The 22,448-nt window shown below is 53.5% G+C and overlaps 1 protein-coding gene across 3 annotated transcripts in view; it reads left to right on the forward strand.

Moving 5' to 3' along the window:
* The first annotated feature begins 7,250 nt into the window (after positions 1–7,250).
* The window catches only part of DUSP8 (dual specificity phosphatase 8), a 46,039-nt gene continuing 30,841 nt past the window's right edge, over positions 7,251–22,448 (forward strand). Inside the window, exons 1-2 of one of the 3 annotated variants that reach the window (XM_088166681.1) lie at positions 7,251–7,333; positions 21,143–21,546. In XM_088166681.1, coding sequence (XP_088022807.1) covers positions 21,316–21,546 — 231 coding nt within the window. In that variant the 5' untranslated portion in view covers positions 7,251–7,333; positions 21,143–21,315. Of the gene's footprint in view, positions 7,334–19,376; positions 21,547–22,448 lie in introns of those variants that run through there. The other 2 variants (XM_014892672.2, XM_014892673.2) reach the window with 2 other exon arrangements.

The raw sequence follows: 22,448 nt of genomic DNA on the forward strand, positions 1-22,448 counted from the left end.
TGGTTTAATGAACCAGGGGGAATATTGAACTGACTTGGCAGCATTTTTTGCATGTATATTTGGGGATGCAATGGGAGGGTTATTATTAGTAGCCATCATATTTATTGTTTGTTACCCACATTGTAGGAGGTGAAATCGCTGCAGCAGGCTGGAGGTCCACCCAGACCCGCCAGGGACAGGAACAGGGTGGCAAGAAGGATGCAGTAACCCTGTGCCTGGAGGATGGGATGACCGACCCCAGCACATGCTCAGCTCCACCTGCAGCTCTGGGCTGTGGGCAGCAAAACTCCTGTGCTTTCCCTTCCTCTCTCTTAGTGTTTCCCCCTTAATGGAGTCACTCCAAACCAACAACAAAAGGAAAGCACCCCCAAAATGGGGGAAATAAGGGGGACACACAGATTTCCAACCTTTTGGGGGAGAAAAAATATTCATGCATAGGTCTTCCAAGTGAAGCAGCATCAAGGTATTCAGCGTTCATTTTTCATCTCGTCAGTGTCAGGGAACCACAAACTGAGACAGCAAAAATACATCCCTATATACTGTCAGGCAAGTACATCCCAGATTGCACTAATTGTGCTGTTAAGCAAAAGAAAGAACTTTTTTTCATTTTGAGGGAACAAGGGAAAGAAAAGCAGCAGCCAAATCCGACAGGTCCTTTAATTACTTTTTTTCTTTTTAATTTTGCAAGAAAATTCTGGAAGTTCAGGTTTTGCCAAGGCTGACACCCGCCGCGGCAGAAGGCAGGCTTTCAAGAGTTGCTTCTCTGCCTTTTCACTCCTGCCACTCACAACGTCGCGCCGCGCTCTCCAAATCGCACTTTTTTTTGGCTGCGAAGCCGCAGCCTCTGTTGCGCTCCGCGGCGGGAAGGAAAACTGAAAGGAGGGGGTGGAAGAGAAGAACAGCCGAACGCAGCTTGAGAAGCATCTTTTGAGATGGGGAAGAACTGACGGTCATGTTGCCATTTAAAGATTTAATTGTATTCCTTCGGGAAACTGAGCCTGACAGCTTGATGAGGATTGCTTTTTAGTTTTTGTTTAGCTCGAGGGGAGCGATTGTTCCCTGTTAGGCGACATTGTCCAATTGTGCCTAAAACACCTGTGCTGATTTGGTGTCCCTGGTAGCTGAAAGGCGTTCGGGGCGAGCCTGAGGAAAGGCCACCGAGGCTGCTGAGCGTCACCCTGGTCCGGAGAGGAAACGCTTCGGGACGGGGCTCCTTCAGCCCCGCGGTGAAATGGCTGCGGGGGGACCCCGAGGAAGCCCCCGAGCAGCCAGGAGGAGGTGACGGAGCAGAGATCGGGGTGTCGGGGCCGAGCTGGAGCTGCCAGGCTGCGGGAGGCAGGCAGAGGGCCCCCTCTCCCCGCAGCACGGAGCCGGCAGCGCTGCGCCCATCCCCGCGGCCCCGGCTCGGCTTTGCCCTAGCGAGGAGCGCAGGTCGTTCATTCCACGCTCTTGAGGGACTCCCCGCCACACGCCCCGGCACCGGCGAGCTGCCAGCCCCGACACAGGGCAAACGCTGGCTTGAGCAAGAAGCAGCTGTGAAGTGAGCGTGGCTCCTAGAACCAGCCAGGAGCGGGTCCCCAGCCCTCCGCAGGGATGTGCCCTCCGTGCCAGCCGGGACATGTGCGTCAGACAAATGTACACATTTACCCTCCACGCTGGCAGGGAAAGGTGGCTGCGAGCCAGGCAGTGCGTGAGCAAACCTTGCCGTGCTTACGCAAGTCTCGGTGCTCAGCCGAGCCTCTGTCCCCGCTGCCACGCAGGGCTCGGGATGCCTCCTTCGCACAAATGCCACCAAGCCAGTTTGCAGACAGCAGCGCATCGGGTCCCAGCTGGGGTGAACTGGTTTGGGTTTGGCTGGTAAACGCGACTCCACAATCCTCCTTTATCTATGGGCTGGCAGGAATAAACATGACATGGAGCTCATTCAGGTAAGGACCTCCCGGCCCAGTGTCGACATCCACCGGTTCCTCTGACTGGGATGAGCCGCCAGGCGTGCAGGCAGAGCATGGTGAGTCAGCCATCAGCCTGGATACCCAAATTAACAGTCAGAGAGAGATGCAAATGGCAACCTCTATCCTGCTCTGGGGTGTGTAATCCTCCAGCAGAAGCTGACTACGCTGTAGCATCACAACCCTGCTTCCCAGGCACTCCATGGGCCAGCAGGCAGAGTCACACTACCAGCAAGCAGCAACTCTCACCTCCCTTGCCAGCCATGTGCTGATGTCCTGGGTGACCTTACCAAAGCCCTTTTATCTCTGTTTTCCCCTCCAACACTGTCTCACAGGTTGATGGCTTCTCAGAGGCAGAACTGCAGCCTTGCTTAGAGCCACCAAGTTCTGGGACCTTGGCACTGTGGGTGTCCTGTGAGGGGTACAATTGCAGCAGTGCCCAGATATTGTCAGCAAATCACACAGGGGAAGAGCAGAGCACTGATGGAGCTGCCTCTTCCCTCCTGTGCATCCCCTCATCCTGTGCAGGTTGGACAGTGAAGAGTGCCTGGATCTGCAGGCAGAACCACGGCGGTGTGCAGCCCTGCCGCGGGAGGAGGGGGAGGCACAGATGGCAGCAGATGCTCTCATCAGTGAAAATGATCGAAGCAAAACAAAAAAACCCCTAGCAACTGGTGAGCAGCCTAACAAAAACCACCACAAGGGTACAGAAAAAGGGTCTGGACCTGACAGACCCTTGCATAGAGCCTATCTCCATGCTGCCTTTTGGCCCAGGGTAATGTTTTTCCCATCTCCAACTCACATACAAAGAAGAAAGACCATGTCTTGTCCCAGAGCACTGGGCAGTGATTATTTTTTTAAGACTTGGATATATTCAAATGAAACCATTTGCTTTCTCTCCCATTCCCCTGTCCCTATCCTCTCTCTTGTCCTTTCCCCTCTGCCTTCGGAGAAGTGAATATGACCCCAGACAGCTTCTAGGCACATCCTAGCCCCTCACTCCCCATGGCAAGTCTTAATGTGGGCCAGCATGGCATTTCATTTCAGCACTGGGGGCAAAGGAGCAGGAATGCTGCCTGCACCTGAGGGGTGTTACTGTAAAGCCTCTGTGCAGCTTGGCTGCTGCTGCCAGCCTCAGCTCCTCTGTCGTGATAGCCTCATGCCAGTGCAAAGGTCCTGCTCCTCCACCTCTCCCATCCCACGACTTTGACCCATCGTGCCAGCACGCAGCAGCCATGCCCCACATTTGGCACATCTCCATGCTCCTGCCCAGCTTTCCTCCGATATGTCTGGGGCAGAGGGAATCAGAGGGAATTTATTCAATGTACGATGGTTTACTTTTCCTTTTCCCCTTTGGCAGGAGCGCCTCGTGGCACATTCAGAGCTACAGAATGAATGCTTCTGCAGCATGTGCTGAGCTGAATGGCACAACACACGGCCCTCCAGCCTGCTCCTTCTGCAATTAAGTGCACAGTAGCTGCTCCTGCAACATGCATGCACGGCTCTGCACGCTGCGAGGGCTGAGCCATGCTGCACACAGACAGGTACTCCTATCGGGAAAATGGAGACAGATCCATGGTAGCCCCCGTGTGAGAAACACACCTGCCTGGTAATGCTGGAAGTGCCTTTTGCCTGCTCAAGCATGTCAGCTCTGTTCGCTGAGTGACACCATTTTGGGCTTTGCAGGAAGAAGGTGGCGTGCACAGGGATCTGTGCATCCGTCCCAGCCATGAGGTGGGAGAGCTGGGGAGAGCATGGGCCAAAGAAGGGAGCGATGCCCTTCTTAAATGCAGAGTTCACCACAGTCAGTACATTTCTTTACACAACAGAACAAGGTGATACAAAGCCTGACAAGCCCCTTCCTCCAGCACCACGTGTCCCACTCCTGGACATCCCAGACAGGCCAACACATGGTGGGACAAACCAAGCCTGGAAGAAGGAGAGCCATGCCAGCCCAAGGACTGCCTCTGGCCTCAGCTATCAGCACAGTTTTGAGGTGCCAATACCCCCTGCAGTGGGAACACAGTGTCCTGTGCCACAGCCAGCTCTGCTGAGCCAGGGTGATGGGATGCTGGCTCAGCCAGTGGTGTGAGGAAATGCATCTAAATAACTAGGATAGGTTAAAAAATATATTATTTGGCCATTTAAAGAAATTGCAAGTTAACAAAAGTCTCTTCTTTTTGATGGTTAAGAAAGTTGGTTTGGCAGCAATTTCTTTTTCCTAGTTTTAGTTTCCTTCATGATCAGGTTCCAATTTTAATCCCTGCAGGATGCATGCAGAAGGCTCTGCTGCACTCTTCTGCACTTGGCCTGCCATGGCAATTAGGGGGCCTGGAAAACGTTTTAGCAAGAACTATTACGTGTACAAGCATAACTTGCATTGGAAACACGTATCTGGGATGCAATCCATCTTTAGGTGTGCCCGAAATCTGGGAAAGAGGAAAAACCAGAGTGGGGGGGGGTGAATTATTTTTAAAGTGCTTTACCTGAAACAGAGTGCTTTCCTTTAGCCATAAGCAACTTGCTGTGTAATTTTTGTTCAGCTCGTGATGGCTGTGATGGAGAAGGGGGTGTGATGGCCCTGAGGCTGAGACAATAGATTCACATCTGGTAGATGGAGCTTAGAGACGAGGCTGCTTTGTTCTGCCTGCCTGACCATTACAGCATTGCCCTGGCTCTCCCAATTTAATTTCCCGGGGGGAAATAGGGGTAATAGGGATGACCCGAGCCATGCAGAGCTGACCAGGTGTGCTCGCAGCGCTGCCCTCGCTCAGGCTGGCTGCCCACTTCCATGTAGCCGTGGGTCCGCACCCAAAAGCCAGAATATCAGGCTGAGCAGGACTGGGATCTAAATAGGGTTAGCTGCCAGCTTTGGGAGGCAGGTGAGGTTTTGCAAGCCTCAGTTAACGCCTGCTCCTGGCCCCTGTGATCCCGGGAGCAGTTTAGCAGCAGTGAATCATTTGTTTTGGTTTCTCCCCACCAGGCGCTTGGCTGCCTCGCACAGAAGCAGTGGGCGTGGGAGAGATGCAGGGCTCGTGGGCTGGAGCCACTCCCGTGGCCGTGAGAACCCGAACGTGTCCCACTGGTCCCCAGCCCCGCTGGAGCTGCTCCTCCTGGACGTTGCCAACGGGGATTTCGTGTGGGTCAAATCTCCTGTGTCCTCATCGTCCAGGGATGCAGCAGGGGCATCCATGGATTAGCTGAGGAGAAATTGCAGGGATGAAGGCTCAAGAGGGAGCTCAGCTTGGTCTCTTGCTGCAATGTACAGTTCAAGGGTGTCCCTCGGGACACTCTATCCTCTGCCTCCTCCTCATCACTTCCCCATCCCTTGCCTGCTGCAAGCTCGACATACTTCACCTGCTTCCCACTTTCCTCCCTTGTGCCATGCCACTGGACAGACAGGGAACAATCCTCCCAACAGCTCATCTGGGATGCTCATCGTGATGTGCCAAGTCCAGTATTGGAAACATTGATTTTAACTGGGGTTTGGAAAAAAGCTGTTTAAATCCTCTTCCTTCAGCAGGCTTTGTGAGCTCATGGCTCTCTGCCTAGATAACAGCTTTTATGAGGAAGCTTTGGGATTTTCAGACTCATTCCTTTCCCCCTCTCTTTTCCTATTTTACTCCAGAAAAGGGGTGCTGGGTAGAGGAGGAAACAGTCCAAAACTGAGGCAAAAGAAGTCTTTCTCACGTTTTCCCCTAGGTCTGGGTGCTTTGCATGGTCACAAGGAGGGAGGTGGGCAGGAAAACCAGCAGGAAAGGCTTCGTTCCAGCCATGCCGGTCATGCTGCTGCTCCAGCTCCCACCAGGACCAAGTGTTCCCATGCTACTAAAGTAGTGAGTGCCCGTGCTACCGCAGCATCTTGCCCCTGATTATCATAACCGGGCTGAAACCCATGAGTTTAGGTAGAATATCCCTCATTTTTTGAAAGTTTCCCCGCTGACAGATTTTCTGCACTAGAAGAAGGGCATGAACTCAGCATTGCTTATGCAATGGGGAGAGTGAGATTTTGCATCCCAGGGTTTTATACTTCTGGTGCTTTATGAGAAATGACATTTCTGGGAGAGATTTTGCCGACAGTTACTGTGGGAGCTCGACGTTCTTCTCGAGCAAGCTGCCGTCCGCGTTTCTGGAGACATGAGAGTTAATTTTAAAACATCCGGCATCCGTATCAGCAGGGAGGAAGGTTCCCTTCATTTCCTAAGCACCAGCAAAACCTAAGCTTCTAAACCCTAATCCCTCTCTAAGCTGGAGCTGCCAAGCCAGGGCCAAGGGCAGAGAAAAACCCCAGCCATGTAACCGGGCCAAGTTGCGCTGTTCTTTGGTGAACCTGCAGCAGGATGAGGGTGAGCCCACTCCATCCATCCGGGAGCCGACCTGTGGCTCAGGCTCCTCCTGAGCTCCCAGCTTTTTGGTCACTCTTTGCCACGCCACCCTCTATGCCTGTCCTTCTGCAGCTTGGGCACCCCAGAGAGGATGCGTTGCACCCCAGAGAGGATGGGCTGCCCCGCAGGTCCCCGCTGCCCCAGGCTCGGCAGGCAGGGCGCTGACAGGCGCCAGGGCTGGCCCCAGCTGCGGGAGAGCTCTGGGCTCAGCCTCGCAACGCCGGGCAGCCCGGCAACCATCCCCGACCCAAAAACACACTGCTGCGCGTTCTCTGCCGGCAGCAGCGCGGCTCCGGGGGTGTCCCAGGCTGCAGGGTGGTCCCGTGGAGCGCCTCGCCGCTCGGGCCGCTGTCCCCGCGGGCAGCCCGGCACCCCGATCCCGCTCCGATCCCGCTCCGATCCCGCTCCGCGCCCGCGGGGCTGACGTCACCCTGCCCTGCGCCGCCCGCGCTGATTGGCTGCGGGTGACGTCAACGCTGTCTCTTTCCCCCCCCCTTTTTTTTTTCCCTTTTTTTTTTTTTCCCCTTTCCCCCGTCCCCCCCCCGCTCGCTCCCGAGGCATGACCTCATCGCCGGCGCATTCCCGGCGGCGCGCGGAGCGGCGCGGAGCAGCGCGGAGCAGCGCGGAGCGGGCCCCCCCCCCCCGCCCGCCGCGGCATGCGGGCCCTGCGGCGCCGGCAGCGGCCGCGCCAGCGGACAGCCCGCGGAGCGGGGCGGCCGCCCGCGCCCGCCGCGCCGGGTCAGTGCGCGTCCCGCCGCGTCCGCGCCGTGTCCGTGCGGGACGGGGCCCTGCGCCCCCCGGGGAGGCGGGGAGGGGGGCGCGGGGGGCGGTGCGGGGCACCCGCGTGTGCGGAGCGGAGCCGGCATCGCGCCCTGAAGGCGGCGGGCAGCGCCGCAGCGTGCGCCGGTGTGTGTGTGCGCGCACCGGGCTGTGCGCACCTAGGCACAGCGCTTCGCGGGTGTACCGGGCTGGAATGGCAGCGCTGCGAGGGGGAATCATGTGGGTGAAGTGCTGGGGCTGCGGAGGGAGCAGCCCCACGGCGGGGATTGGGGAAAGAAGGGGGGGTTTGGGGGGGGGGCTGGCGCTCCGCGGCCGCGCATGTCGGGGATGCTGCGCTTGTGTTCGGGGCGGGGGGGTGGTGGAAATCCCACCCTGCCATCGCCGTGTGCGCTCGCCGGGCGGCCGTGGTGCAGGTGAGGAGGGGGCTTGGGAAGCGCCGGGGAATACCCGCTGTCCTGGCGGGCCGGGGGTCGCGGGTGGAGGGGTTTTCTGGCGGGGCTGAGGGCTGGTGTTTGAGGAAGCGGTGTTAACAGCGCTGTGGTTTTTCTGATGATGAAAGAGGTTGGAGTGTCGCCCTGTGTCCTTGGCGTTTAAACGAAGCCGGCATGTGTTCAGCAGCGGGGGTTTCATGCAACACTTCATTGCTGCGGCTCCAAAGGCGCTGCTCGCGATTAATGAGTTAAGCTGCTCGTTTAAAAAAATCCTCTCCACCTCCCCTAATGTGCCTGGACCGATTGATCATCCCCCACGCACCCTCAGTCATTATATAGTGGTAAATGTTGCTTTCTGAGCTGAGCGTTGTTTGTTTTTAAAGATTCCTGGTTATTTCCCCTACTGATAAATAAGTTCCTTCTCCTTCCTGCTCCCCCCTCCCTTTTCTCCTCCCCCAGAATTAAATTCCTGAGCAACAGCAAAAGCTGATGTCAGTGCTTCAGCTTGCATTGGGGGAGCTCTGTGCACAGGTCAGTAATTTGCGGTTTCGTTAGAAGGAAGAATGCGATGCAGTGGTGTTCTGATAGGGATATTTGGATTTTTCTAGGCAAGGATGCGTTTATCCCTCGTTTTGCAGTAGTTACCGACAGCTCCCTGGTAGGAGCTGGGTGCTGCATAAGCATATGTAGGAGAGACCATCCCTGTCCCAAGCAGCTGGCGATGACGAATGCGTTGGGAATGGTTGCCAGAGGTTCCATCTCCCTCTGATCTGGAGTAATAAGGCAGAGCCCTCTCCCGCAGGAGAGGCTGAGGATATCCAAGCAGCCTGAACAGGTAGCGCTGAGGATTGCGCCTGGCAGCGCAGGGGCCATGATAACCTTGAGAGCAGCTTGCCCGTGGAGCGGTGTTTGACATTGCCTTGCATTGTCTCATCCTCCTGCGCTGAGGGAAAGGCTCAGGGCACGGCTGAGGAGAGCTTTGTTTTCGGAGGGACTCGATGCACGGGAATTGGTGATTTTGGGTTTGGCCTTGCCTCTGTGTGCCTCTGCTTGTGCTGTCAGAGGGCGGCTGTGCCGGGAGGATTCTCTCTGCAGAAGAGGTTTGTTGGGGTTTGGGTCTGCATGGGGATTTCTGCACTTGCTTTGATTTTCCTTGTAACGGCTCCCAAAACAAAATAAGCTGTGGCACCAAGAAAATCCTCCTGGCCGTAGCGTATTTGGATTTTAAAACACCCTCAAGGACTTTGCAGGTGTCTCGTCCCCAGTTTTGTGTGGCACAGCCACAGTGGCACAGCCATCCACAGCTTGGATGTGCAGGATTGTCGAAATGGCTGGGACAAAAGTAGACAGGCAAGAACGTGAGCAGCACAGGATGCCCAGATGCCTCTTTGCAATGGCAGTGGGCAGAAATTCCTGCCCATAGCCTGTTGGCAACACAGCTGAGAGGCTCAAACCTGGGGCTGGAAGGTTTCCAAGCTGAGATGACAGCAGCTCACACCAAAAGTCTTCTAACCCAACAGATTGTCCTCCCGTGATTTTCAGTTGTCCCTGCTTAGACATAGGTAGGGAAAACCTGGACATAAGGAAAACCTGGATCTAGCATTGTTCTTTAAAATCTAGCCTCTGCTAAGCTTGGGAGAGCTGAGCAAAGTGGCCAGAGTCCTTAGAAGCATTTACTGGGGACTCTGCATGGAGATTATTCTTGCAAATACTGCACCGTGTTGGTCTGCAGTGTGTTTTTTCTGGGTGCCAGGCACCTCACTGAGAAAGCCACTGAGCCTTTGGAGAGCTTGTATTCACCTAAAATTAAATGCAACATCACTTTTACTATGAAAACACCCCTGAGGGCTGGGTAGGACTAAGCAGTAGTGTCTGTCCCGTGCTGCCAAATTGCATCTAAAGAGGTGGGAGAAAACCTGCTTCTCTCCTGTGCAACCGTCTCCTTCCCTAGGAAATGTCCAAAGGCAGGAAACACCCCCAAAGGCTGGAAACCCATTATGCCTCTGGATTTCTGAAGTGACTTCTCTTGGCATGAGTGGGTCCCCATTCCATCCCTGCCCCTTACCTCTGCAACAGCTGCTGTAATCTGCATGAGGGATGGGGTTTTTTCCTCTTTGGATTTGCTTCCTTGCCTTTAAACAAGGCTTTTCTTAGGGATCAGAGGTTAATTTCTCTGGTGCACAGATCAGCTCCCAAAGCCGTGGGCACAGTCAGGTGCAGAGCATGTTCACACTATCAGGAATGGAAGGAGGAAAAGGAGGTGTTCCAGCTTTTGGCAGCCCTGATTTATGGTGCATGCTCATAGGACACACTGCCATCATACTGAAACAGTGCCAGCAAGCTGAATCTGGTAGAGAAGGAGGTGATGAAGAGAAGGAGCTTGTGGATGTTGATCCCTGTCTCCCAGCAGGACAGCCAGGATGCTGCACTGGGAGAGCCTATAGACTATTTTACCCTCTGCCATGTGTTTAATGGCAGTGGTAAGGGGGAGATGGTTGCAGAAGTCCCCAGGTGCTCACGGTCTCTGGGTCTCACTGCACTCTTCTCCTTGCTGCTATGCAGAGAAACTCCTGCAGCCAGAGTGGCAGTGCAGTCATCCTGTGGGGAAAGCTTTGACACTCCTCTGCATCCCCATGCCCTCTGGGTTTTAAAACCTGTTTTTCAAGCTTTACATTTCTTCTCTGAAGATACACCTGTCCCGCCTGATGCCAGTGGGAAGGAGGCACCTGACGTAATTGTGGCAGGCTCGGGGAAGGGAGGTGAGTGGCCTGGGAGCATTCATCAGATAAGAAGCTAAACAAGCTCTGTGCTCAAGATTTTCTCAAGCTTGCTCAGGAGACCGGGGTGTACTTCTGTGTGCAGGATTATAATACAGCCAGGGGAGTGTGAGGGAGGGTAAAAACTGACCGTGCCAAGATGCTGTGCACTACTGGTGTCAGGGGCTGCTGTCAAAGCCAGGCAGAGCTTGTGGTGTGATTAGTGGTAGTGCAGGTTCCTGCAGGGACAGTGAGTGGTGTAGTGCACCCCAGCGATGGCTTTGCCTGCTCATCTGATGGAGGGGGAGACCATGGCATGTGTCTCATCCCCATGGGACAGTTATTTTGCCGGAAGTGGGCCAGCAGTTGAGACCATGGTGGAACATACCGAGCTCTGGTCATGGTCAGTGCCCTGGTCACCCTGTCTCCTCTTTAGCATGAGTTCATGGAGAGGAAAACATCTCTTTCTCTTCCAAGAGATGTTTCTAGACTTTCTACCCCAAACCTTTGGGTCCATGCTGTCTAAGAGACTCCTTTGGTTCTCAACCATCTCCACTTCAGGAAAGCAGGGTAAGAGTGAAGGTGTGACTGTGGGGGGACTGTGCACAGCACAGAGCCCTGCCCAGACTATGCTGTCGACTTCCATGGCTCCTGTAGGATGGCTGGCTCCACTTCTCTGATATTTGGCTCCTCCTCTGAGGTTTTCTAGACCCAGCTGGACAAGACAATCTAGGTTGGTGTGCAGGATCTTCTTCCTTTGCTTTGCCCGGAGCTTCTGTGGGGTTGGTTTTGCTGCTTTGAATCTTCAGTTTATAAAGTGACAGGTATTGTTTGCATGGGGTCTTGGAAGGATCAGCATTTCAGAAGATAGGTGAAGTGCTAGCCCAGGCTGGGTTCAGAGGAGAACCTGGAGGTGCTCACTGGGAGCTGGTCCAGTACATAGAGTCTCTTGTTGTAAACAGCAATAACAGGACATAAATGCAGGGACTGTGTGCATTAAGCTGAAACTTACTTAAGAGACTCCCAGGAACCTATCTGGGGCTGGAAAACCTTCTTTGATTTCTTCTTTGTGCTCCTCTTCTACCTTTTTCCATTTTGTTTTTTGTGTGTGGAAAGCACTCATGGTTCCCCAATGTTTGCATGTGTCTTGTCTTCCTTCACTGTATTTTCTTTAAATGAAGCCTTCTCTTGGGGCAGAGACCTTGTGTTCCTCAGGAATTTCTCCAGAGTCCTTCAAGGTCGTCTCCCAATTTGCAAAAGAGCCTCTCTGTGTAGGGTTTCTACATGTTGAGTTACGAGTCCACTGATGACTTGGAACAAGTCATTTGCCAACCAGAAGGGCAAGACAACCTGTTCTGGTGTCGATGCTCGTTCTCCTTTAAGGGAGAGAGGGGTTGGACCAGCTGAACTGCTGAGGTCCCTTTAAGCCTAAATTACTGCATGACTAGTCCATAAATACCCACCGTCCTGCTTCTCCCAGGCTTTTGTAGGATACCTGTTATTAGGCAGTGCTGGTGAGGGGACAAGAATGAGGTGGACCACTGCTTTGATCCTGTATGGAGGTTCCAGTGACAGCATGCCCCTGGCATCCTGTCCCCCACCACGTCCTCCAGCCCTGCTAGTGATGCAGTGCGTCTTTCCGGCCCGTCTCTGTCAGCCCACATTACTCACCGGGCACGGAGGTGCGCTGTGTGCCCGCATCCCGGCTTCTCAGCTCCTCTCCTTTCAGCTTTTTAATAGGGGATTTTTCTCTCTGAGGAGCTCTGCTGTCTGCAGCTAACACATGGTAATTCAGCTGATGCAGCAGAAGCTCAGGGAGAAATTTCAGTCTGTTAGGGCATTGCAGGTTTTCTGCATCGAGCAGTCAGGCCCTTTCCATATGTAAAACCTGTGCCTGGGTACATCATGCATCTCCCATTGAAATCCAGACCCTCTGGACAAAAAGGGTCCCTCCATCTCTGGGGCATGCTGCTGAAAAGAAGCAACCAAGAAGTGTCTACAACATCTGATTGTTTTTGTGTTGCCTGTAACAACCCTCACTTCCAAGCTTGCGGTGGCAGCCTGGTCCTCCTTGATCCGTGGCTCGAGTGGAGTTGTTCATGGCTCCCACATCTGCCTTGGCCAGCAGCCCTGCCTGGGGAGCGGGCGGGCGCAGCCCAAGCCTCGCTTGGCTCTGGAGGCTGTTGAGTGGAGGGCTGGTGCAGAGAGGGTGCCAGCCCTGCCGACTGGAGCTAGCCCATGAAATGCCGTGTTAACCACTGTGCTGCTGTCGGGGACCTCGCAGAGATGTCCCCAGCAGCTGTGCTGGCTCAGCAGGGCTGACACCCAGAAGCCAGGCAAACCTGGAGCTGTCCTTTACACCCTACCTGCTGCTCGTGTCGGGTTCAGCTCTTCTGGTGGAAAGTCACAAGGATGCAGCAGGGCAGGAGGGTGACCCAGAGGGATGAGACTCCAGTCAAAACTGAGCCAGGGCCCTCTGAATTTCTCTGTGGGGTGGTGAAGAGACAAAATGCCTCCCACACATCAGGGGAAGTTGACTGCTGCAAAAAAACCCGAATGCAAATCTCTGACTGGGCAGAATCTCCCCAGACACATCCTTTTGTAAAGCACTCTCATTGTACCATTAAAAATAGATCGGTGCATTCTCCGCTTGCTTGCTGAATGCTGATGCCTGTTAATTCTGTGTCATCCTCACAATCCCTTCTGCTTTGAGCTTGGCTGCCTCTTTGTCTGGCACCTGAGCAAGGTTCATTCAGCAGTACCTGATGCAAAGATAAGAGTGAGCTCTGTTGGAGTCCAGCAGGACAGGTGGGAAGGTGAGGGTGACTGAACTGATCTTAGCTGGGGGTCAGCCAGCCCAAAAGGAGCTAGGCTTGGTCTGATCACCCCAGCTTTCACTTGCAGGCTCAGAAGCAGGGCCGAGTGAGACCTGCTGGTGTAGAGATGAGTTGGAGGGTGTTTAAGCTCTGGGTGGATGTCATGATATATCTCTGGGGGTTTTTTTTCAATGGGGGTTAAAGTACACATATATGTCATGCTTGACACCTGCCTGGAGTCAGTGAGGGGAGTATTGCTGCCTGTTTCCTCCATCAAATGACTCCCTGTAGTTTGCCAGCCACAGTAGCAGTGATAATATGGATTCAGAGAGAAGACCCATGTTACAAAGTGCTGCGATACCCAGCTCAGTCACGATGCCAGGCTGCAGGATTTCATACATGAAGAGCTGTGGCATCTGACCAGCAAGCCGTGGCTTGACAGGGTGCTGAGGATGGAGGAAGACCTGCAAACCACGTTGTTTGACCTCTGTGTCACCTCAGATTAAGAACAAAACCAGCTGGTAATGAATCATGGCCCCCAAGGGAAAAGGAGAAGAGTGGGGCAGTAGCATCAGCTTGGGCTTTGCCTGCCTTGTGTGTTTTTTCTAGAGAAAGGTAATCCTCTGAAACTCAGAGCTGGTGCCTCCTTGTGGAAGTGGAACCTGAGCTGGCACGTGCTAATTCATCCCAAACCCATGAGCAATATGGCTATTGTGTGCATATAGAGAACTCAGCAAGCCGTGAACCAGGTCGGAAAAGTCTTGTAAAATGTGTTTGCGTGGGAATGTCTCATCCCATGGAAAACCGGCATAGCCCCTTGCATTTGTGTTGAATTCTGGATCTCCTAGGGAGATTCACAGTTTCGTGGGAACAGGGTGGCATAACTGTGGGCATTGTTTTTTTCTGGCTGCAAACCTGTGCTGGGATCTGCACCTCAGTTTACACTGGTACTCGCCAGAAACTGCAGACAACCTCACAGAATGGAACATCATTACTCTTCAGGGAGGCAGGGGTCCTATTTGTCATTTGAATATGGGGTCTAATGACACTGCACTGGGCATCAGCCACTGTCATTAGTCACTGCACTGTGCAGTGACTTATGTGCTGGGTGCTCGCTTTGGCCTCACCTGTGAGTGTCCCCAGCACTCTGCTGAGATGGACAAGTTCCTGTCACTGGGTATTGTGCTTAAGAAGTGAAATGCTATATTTATCTGCAGCTTTGAAGAACCACAGCTTAATCCTCTGCTTTATTTTACTTGGTGTGTAGGTGTTGTAGGAAAATAGGACCCAGGTCCTGGAGACCTTTTCTCCAGGAGACTGCAAATGCACCGAGCAGGTATTTATGGTGTTTGTTGTCTTAGGATGAGAGAGGCAGACCAGCCCTGCAGAAGTATCTGCCTGCCTACCTTTCTGGGCTGCCTCTGTCTGCTCTTGCTGTAAAAAGGCAAAGAAGAATCTTATCCTCAGGATAAACCTGCTGGACACGTGGGGTCACACAGCAAACGATGGGATACCAGGCAGAGGGTAAGGCAAGTCAAGGGCCTTGAAGATCAACAAAACTAGGTTTCTCTTCTCCATCGTGTCCTCTGTGATGTGTGCCAAGCTGCTCAAAGCAGAAGATGCTTTTAGCCCTGGGATGAGAATGTGGCCAGCTCTCAGCTTGGCAGGGTGAGAATGGAAATGGGATAGCTTGGTATTAGAAAGCAGCATGCTTGGGAGCAATAGCCTCAGCGTGGGCAAAGGTGGTGATTAAATGGCTGGCTGGTCATGGATAACCTTTGGTCTTGGCTTTTGTAGGCTTTAAAATGAAAGCCTGTGTTTATACTAAAGGGGAAACCATATAAATCATGTTAAAAGCACAAGTTTAAGAGGAGGAGATACTGCCCTTGTCATCTAGACTCCAGCTAAATTCCTTTCCCTGCTGTCCCTGTTGGCTTTTCCTGACCGGATCTCCAGACTGACTACCATGACTGCAGTCAGAAATTTTTCTGGGAGCGGCCAGTCTATAAATCCTTAAGTGCACTTTTTTGGTGGAAACAGGCTGGGAGTCAATTGCATTTGCAGTCATAACCCATCCAAAGCTGCTGGCACAACATCAAGTGGTGGGACAGGATGAGAAACCCCTTTGCTTGGCTTAAGTGCAGCCAGGAGAGCTGGTCTGCCTCGTGGGGTGAGGGTGCATGTGAAAGGCTCCTTTGGCAGCTGGGTACAACTTGTCCCTTTTCCTTCCATCCTTGAGCTGTCCCACGCTACCAGCCACGTAGCCAAGGCTGAGCACCCCCACACGAGCACTGCCACGTGGCTCCATGCCACGTCCCTTGCCCGGTGTGAGTGCACCATCTGGCACTTTGCTGAAGGACATCCTGGCCCTTCAGCCACGTCCTCTGGTGGAAAACACCTTCTGGGCCGCAGGGTGCAGGTGGAGAGGGGCAATGGGAGATGCAGGGAGGCGAGTGGGTGCTGTTTGGTTGCATGCAGCTCCTCGCAGGCTCTCTGGCCTGCTGCTTCCAGCCTACAGGAATTGAAAGGAGACTGCGGCATAGAAAGGAGGAGGAAAAAAAATTAAAGGAATCATGAGATCAGCAGGCTTGAAACCCTGGCAAAAGTGCAGTGGCTGCCTCCGGGTGATGTGCTGTGGGAAAAAGAGAATGCTGCCCTTTCCCTCCTTCCTGAATTGCTCCCTGCATGGAGAGGCATGCGCAGGAGCTCTTGTCCCAGGAGGAATGTGCCTGGGGTGTGCAGGGAGACAAGATGGGGTTGTAAGATCGGTGTGGATGAGGCTGTAGGAGAGTCTTCTGTCTCCCATGTGGATGGTAGGGGTTAGGAAAGAGCAGTGGATCTCCACTTGGCTTAACTGATGCTGGGAAAGTCTTTGCCATCTCCCCTACATCTTCATACTGCTGGGGCTTGGGCAAAGTCCTTCCTCCCCATCCTTGAGAATCACTAGGGAAAGGTGGACAAGCAGATTTTGTGTCTGAGTTAGTGGATGTGGTTAGTGGTGTTTCCCTGCCTCCTTTTAAGGAGCAAAGGAAAAAAAAAACCACTCCATTTTTCCATCGTCAAGCAAAGAAGTCCTTTGTGCTGCCTCTTAAAGGGACCTTGAGAAACTGCTGAGAAATCGTCATCAGTTACATCACCTCCAAAACGGCTGCTGCAGGCACCTGACAGCTTTGTCCCACTGTTACTCTGGGGAATCATTATGCTCCGAATTCCTCGCCCTTGGAGAAAGCCTACATGGCTCTCTGGGAGGGAGGAGCCGCTGCGCAGTTTGTGATGCTGTGAGTGGCAGAACAGGATCGGGAAGAAGGGCTGAGGTTCCCAGCAGATGGGTCAGAGCAGGGGACACATCCTGCAGTTTCCTAACCTCATCCCGTTGGCGAGGCTGGGTTCATCCACCCCGTGCAGGACCCGAGCATCTTTCTGGGAAGGAGCTGAAGGCGCTGCAGTGGCATCGCCTCGGGCCGGAGCGCTGCCGTTGCCTGGCAGCTGCGGGTTTCCAGGGAAACCAGAGGTGCTAACTTGTTAATGAGCCCCGCGTCCCTGATTGCTGCTGCAAAATAATAATAATAATTAGTAATGGTCCTGTGATTTAGGAATCCCTCAAACAGCATGAGCCAGCCGAGGGGAGTTTGCTAAGTGCTGAAGCACTTGAAAGAAATGAGGGGATGAACAGGAAAAAGGGTGTGGGGCTTGGAAAAACTGCTGTGATTTGTGTCTTAGGAACTGTCTGGAGAGCTGGGGTCCCGTGGGGTCCTGCCAGCGTCCTAGCAGTGAGCCTGGGGCTGGTTGCAGGGCTGACCTGGATGGATGGAGGAGCCCTGGCCAGGCAGCATCTCAGTGCAGGGCTCACAAGGCACAGATATTTCCCCCAGCCCCTAGGCTGCAAGGGGGAAAGCCAAATCACTTAGATCAGTGCCACTGAGTCCCTGGTGGAGATGGCAGTTCTTCAGGAGTGGCTGCTTTCAGGTTACTGGGGACAAATAAACAAATGTTTGCCTGTGGTGCTCTTCTCCCTTGGTAAACCCGAGGTGGAGATGCCACCAGAAGAGTGTGCTCCTGGGATGAGCATCACATGCTGTAGCTGCAGTCTCACAGGCATGATGGAAATGTGTTCCTGCAGCAAGGCTGGCTTGCCTGTGGCAGTGGGGGGAGCATCTCCTCCACGGGGCTGCTCTCCAGGACACAACACTGGCTCGGTGCAAGGAGTGGACATGAGGTTAGTGAAGTTTTAGTGAGGTTTTAGTGAGGTTTGGGGTTGTTGTGGAGACCTGCTGCCCTTCCAGCTGATGTCTCCAGTAAAAGAGAAACCAGATCTGCGCCCTTCTCATATCACATCTCTTGGCTCGGGTCCTTGTGCAAGGTGAGCAGTTGAGGGAGGTGGCATCACTCCACATGTGTGATCTGTGTTGGGCCAGTACAGGGATGAGTTCCTGTGGTTTCTCATGCCAAACAGACAGACTAAGGCTGGGGTGTATATTCTGGGTTTTATTGCTCTCTTGCCTGCCCTGCCCTGCCCAGAAGAAGGTCACAGCCAAACTGAATACTTGCCCTTAGCCTGGCGTGCTGTGAGCATCTCTGCCATGCTTGTGACTCGTGTGGCCAGCTCCCCTCACCTGCACAAGCATTTGTGGAGGTGACACCAGGGACAGAGTCCTGTTTAGTTGGCCCAGCCCAGTGCTAATCTCTGCCCATCTTTCTGTCCCTCGGCTGCAGTGTGGCCTCTCCTGCTGGCTGTCCCCATTCAGCTAAGCCATGTGCCCATCTCCTCATTACAGGCACTCCAGGGAGAGGTGGGATTAAAGGATTATGATAATGTTCTTCAGGAACACTCAAGAAGATTAAGATGGCTTTAATAAACTGATAAGAGAGGAACACAGCTATGTTTCTGAAACCCTAATTTAGGTTCCAGGTTAACCTTTTCCCCTGGTCTCCTCTCACCATGGTAAGAAGATCACTTACTTTAGCACTGCTCCATGGCTAAGCCTCTTCCCTCAATTTTCCTTCTGACCCATCTGAGCAGAAGCAAAAAGACATCCTCCCTCCTTCTCTGGTCTTCCCAGGTATGGGGACATTACAGCTTGTTCTTCTCAGAGACCATCTCATACACAGCCTGCAAGGTACTGTGAAGGTGCTATCAGAGAAGTTGCTTGTCTGCCTTTGCCCTGGCTGAACCTATGCAGGGAAGTCCCCGTGTCTTGGTTCTGATGCCAAGGTTGCAGCTCCCCGGTGGCCAACTGCATCCCCTGTAAAGGAAAGAGGGGCAGAATGGACTAACCTTGCCCTGCCTTCCCTCACATCTTTGGGGTGGAGCTGGGAGTGGAACCCGTTTGATGTGTCACATGAGTCTGTAGAGGTTCATCTGGTTGTTCTGCAGGAATGGGGGTTATTAGCTGACTTGGGAAACCTCATCTGTATTCTCCAATCTCTTTCACCCAAGCTTTCAGTCATCTGCTGGACTTTGTGAAGGCCTCTTGTGCCTTGGTTTCTCTTAGAGTGATAAGGTCATCAGGATCTGTTATCTTTCCCAGAACCCTCTGTGTCTGACACCCAGAAAGTTCACCCCTTGCTCACTATCTGGAGATTGATACCATGCTATATCCGGAGGAGCTCTGCAGTGTTGGATCACTCCTTCCTCCCACTTCACTCATCCCTCTGCCGAAGTATTATTCTGGATTTTTTGTCTGTCAGCTCTTTCTACTCCCTTTTTCTTTCTTCGATGGAATTGGAAGAGACAAAAAACATTCACAGCCTGGTGTCCTGATGGGTAAGGGAGGCAGAAAGTGATTTGGGGAGTGGGGTGTGAAAGGAAGACTAAGGGGAAAAGCTGGCTAATTTGCATCCTTTCTGAGTGCCCTGGCTCTATAGCCAAGGGACAGCAGGGGGGCTTCTGGCAAGGCGGTAGCAGCGTAATGAGGTGTGTCATATCCCAGCAGGAGCCAGCCCCGCTCCCCCTCAGACCCCCTAATTAGAACTGTTTCAATTTTGAAGCCCCCCCCCGAGGAGAGCCGGGGGAAGCGGGGTCCCTGCAGCGGGGGGACCGCCCGCCGCCCCCGAGGGGGCTGCTCCAATTGGAATTGGGGCGAGGAGCCGCCGGGCACAGCCGTGCCAGAGTGCCAGGGGCTGCCAAAGTGCTCCGTGCCAGGAGGGGCTGTCACTATCGCAGCTTCTAGGGCATTTTTTTTCCCTCCTGTAATTTGTATTAACACATTGGCAGAGGCAGCAGGGGTGTGATACAAGGGAAGGAAAGTACTGCACATCCTAATGTGGCCTCCCGTTGGGAGCTTTTATCCTGAGGCTGAAGCCTGAGACATCTACTCCTGCTCTGGGAGGCAGATCAGGTAGCCCAGGGAAGTTTGGGCTGTTGGTGCTGGAACCCCCATCCTCACATTCTGTGGCTTTCCATTCTTTTCCTACAAGCTGGCAGTGTCCTCCAGGTTTGGTGGCTGGTAACTGAGGTCCCTGTCATGTCACCCAGTAGCGTGTCTGACTCAAGGATGTTTTTTGTTTCTTGAGCTACCATTGCAGTAGGTGCCTGCAGGTGTAAGAGCTTAAGGGAACTGCTGGCTTACTCGGATCAGTGTGACTTGTAAGCCTCCTCTGGTCCATGGGCCAAATCCTGATCCTGCAGAGGTCAATGAAAATCTTTACACTGGCCTTTTCAGGCACGTTATTCATAGTCCTCCTAATTCAGATGCATTAAAGCTTCCATGAAACAGCTTGTGGGTTCTCTCTAAAACACCGTCTGGCAGCAACAAGAGGAGCCTGGTAGTAGCCCAGGCTTATTTTCTGAATGACTGCAGTGGCATTAAAACCTAATGCCATTAAAACATACTTGCAGTGACGTGTTCCATTAAAACTTAAGAGGACACCCTGAGCTGAATGCTCCCTAGCCTGCCTACTGCTCTTGCAGATCTCATGGGCTGGACATGGAGGAATCTTGTTCTTCACCTCAGAGAGAACCAGGCTCGAACCCCCTCAGCTCCTGAGATGGAAACACAGGGTATCTGTATACCAAGCACTCCTGTATATGAAGCCCCTTTCTAATGGTGTACAAGTTAGGTGCTGAAAAGCAGAAGGCTCTCGGGGGCCATCTCAGTCCAAGTACAACTTCCCAGCACCTCTGCCTTGATGCCTGGCCTGTTTCTTGAAGACAGGAGTAAAGGTCAGCTTGATTTCTTGTCTTCTCTTGACTTGCCAGGAGGCAAGCTGGGAAAGATACCCACGAGCAGGCTCTAATATACAGGCAGGTGAAATTCAGTGTGAAGTGATGAACATGAGTGTGCAAACCTGATTTGCTGGTGTGTATGATGGGCCCTGAACTAGATTTCACCATGCAGCAGCAGAACCTTAGAGCTGAGCTAAGTTGCTTCTGTGAAACCATTAGCTCTGGGCTTGGCAGAGGTCAGAAAAAGCAAATTGAGTGTGAGGAGCTGTTGGGTTGGGAACAGGGAAAGGAGGTCACATCTTGCCCTGTGCAAGTCCCTGATGTGCCTGGCTCTCAAACATGGCACATCAGGGCTGACCAGTGTGGCAAAAGGTGTCTGTCTGTGTAAGTGGCAGCTCTGTAGTTGCTTTGACCTGAAAAGCTCCTTAAATTAAGTCTAAATGTGGTAAGAACTGTGGAGAAGATTGGGGAACAGGCGTGTGGTCTTCTCTGGTGCAAGTAGTAAGGGTCACCCAGAGGAGCCATCAATTAGCAGATTTGGAGCAAACCAGGGGAAGGACTTCGTCAATGTAACTGGCAAACCATTCTATTCCCTGCCACTGGCCACTGTACCTGTTAAATTAAAAGCTGACATGGCTTCAAAAAGCAATTAGACAAATGCATGTGAGAAAATTCTGCTGAGGGCTATTAAATACAAAGAGAAAACGTCTGCCTTGGGCAGCTCTGGAGTCGCACATGCCACATCTGTGGGAGAACACACCTTGAAAGTGTGGCTTGTTGCACTCTTAGATTTTTCTGAAGACATCCAGATGTCATCCTGCCCAACTGATGGGTTGTCATCTCCTTTCTTCTCTTTCCAGGTGCAGCACAATGAGTTGGCACTCTGGGCATTAGCAGTGTGAGGAGAATAGGACAGGTGCTGCCTGCTCACCCCTCAGCCTCGCTCATTCCCCTTGAGGAGACGGGTGCTGGCGTCCCTGCCCTGCCCTTCCACCCCTCGCTCCCCGCTCGCCGTAGAGGGGACCGGCCCGTTATGGCTGGGGACAGGCTCCCACGCAAGGTGATGGACCCCAAGAAGCTGGCCAGCCTCCTGAGGAACGGAGCAGAGGGCACCCTGGTCATCGACAGCCGCTCCTTCGTGGAGTACAACTCCTGGCACGTCCTCAGCTCCGTCAACATCTGCTGCTCCAAGCTCGTCAAGAGGAGGCTCCAGCAGGACAAGGTCTCCATCACGGAGCTCATCCAGCCTGCCTCCAAGATGAAGGTAAGGGATCTGACCCTCACCTTTCCTGGTGGGTGCTCACACGCTCTTGTCTTGTGGGATGCAGACTGGTCTAAAGGATGGGAGGAACACATGGATCCTTCCCCTCCATTCCTTGACCCCGGTATCTGCCAGCATCTCTTTGACACCCTTTGGACAGCTAAAGTGTGAGCTCGTTTGGCCTCAGGGCTGTCCTCGGGGACTTGTTCATTGCCCCCATCCCACTGATGTGGCTCCCTGCTTCAGGAGCCCTCCCCAAGCAAGTCTAACAGGTATATCAGCCCTAGGACTTGTCTTACCACAGCAAACAACCCCCCAAAGCCTTCCTGGAGCTGTAAGCTTAATCCCCTGCTAAAAACTCTTCCCCTCCCCTCTGTCATCTCTAACTCCATTCAGGGACATGTAATCCTCCTCCCCTGTGACGCCAGAAGCTCTTATCCGGTGTCATGGCATATTATCTCTCCCAGGCTCCTCTCTATCGCTCCTGGTTAAATAATAGAGGTGGCTCTGAGCCACGGAACTGGGCTGGAGCCCCGGCCGGAGCAGTGCCGGGTGTCCCTGCAGAACCGTGGGCTGGGTCGTGCCCTCTGCTGAGGCACTGCCCGAGGGCTGTGCCGGTGGGTACCGAGATGATGGATGACGGAAACGTGCCCGAGGGCTGTGCCGGTGGGTACCGAGTTGCTGCCCGAGGGCTGTGCCCCTGGATCCCGCAGTGGCCGCGGGACGAGCCCGAGGATGGCTCACCATCCGAAGGGTGGCTTGCCATCACAGCCCACCCTCCTTGCCAGTTCGCTCCCACCGTTCCCCCGCTCCCGCCTTGTAATTTTATGGCAAAGCGAGGGTAATTCAGGCGATTAATCAAATGCTGGGCCCAGCTGGAGCCATCTGCGTCGTGTCCCCCCCTC

Source organism: Sturnus vulgaris, chromosome 6 (genome assembly GCF_052056855.1).
Source record: "Sturnus vulgaris isolate bStuVul1 chromosome 6, bStuVul1.hap1, whole genome shotgun sequence".
Classification (NCBI taxonomy): domain Eukaryota; kingdom Metazoa; phylum Chordata; class Aves; order Passeriformes; family Sturnidae; genus Sturnus; species Sturnus vulgaris.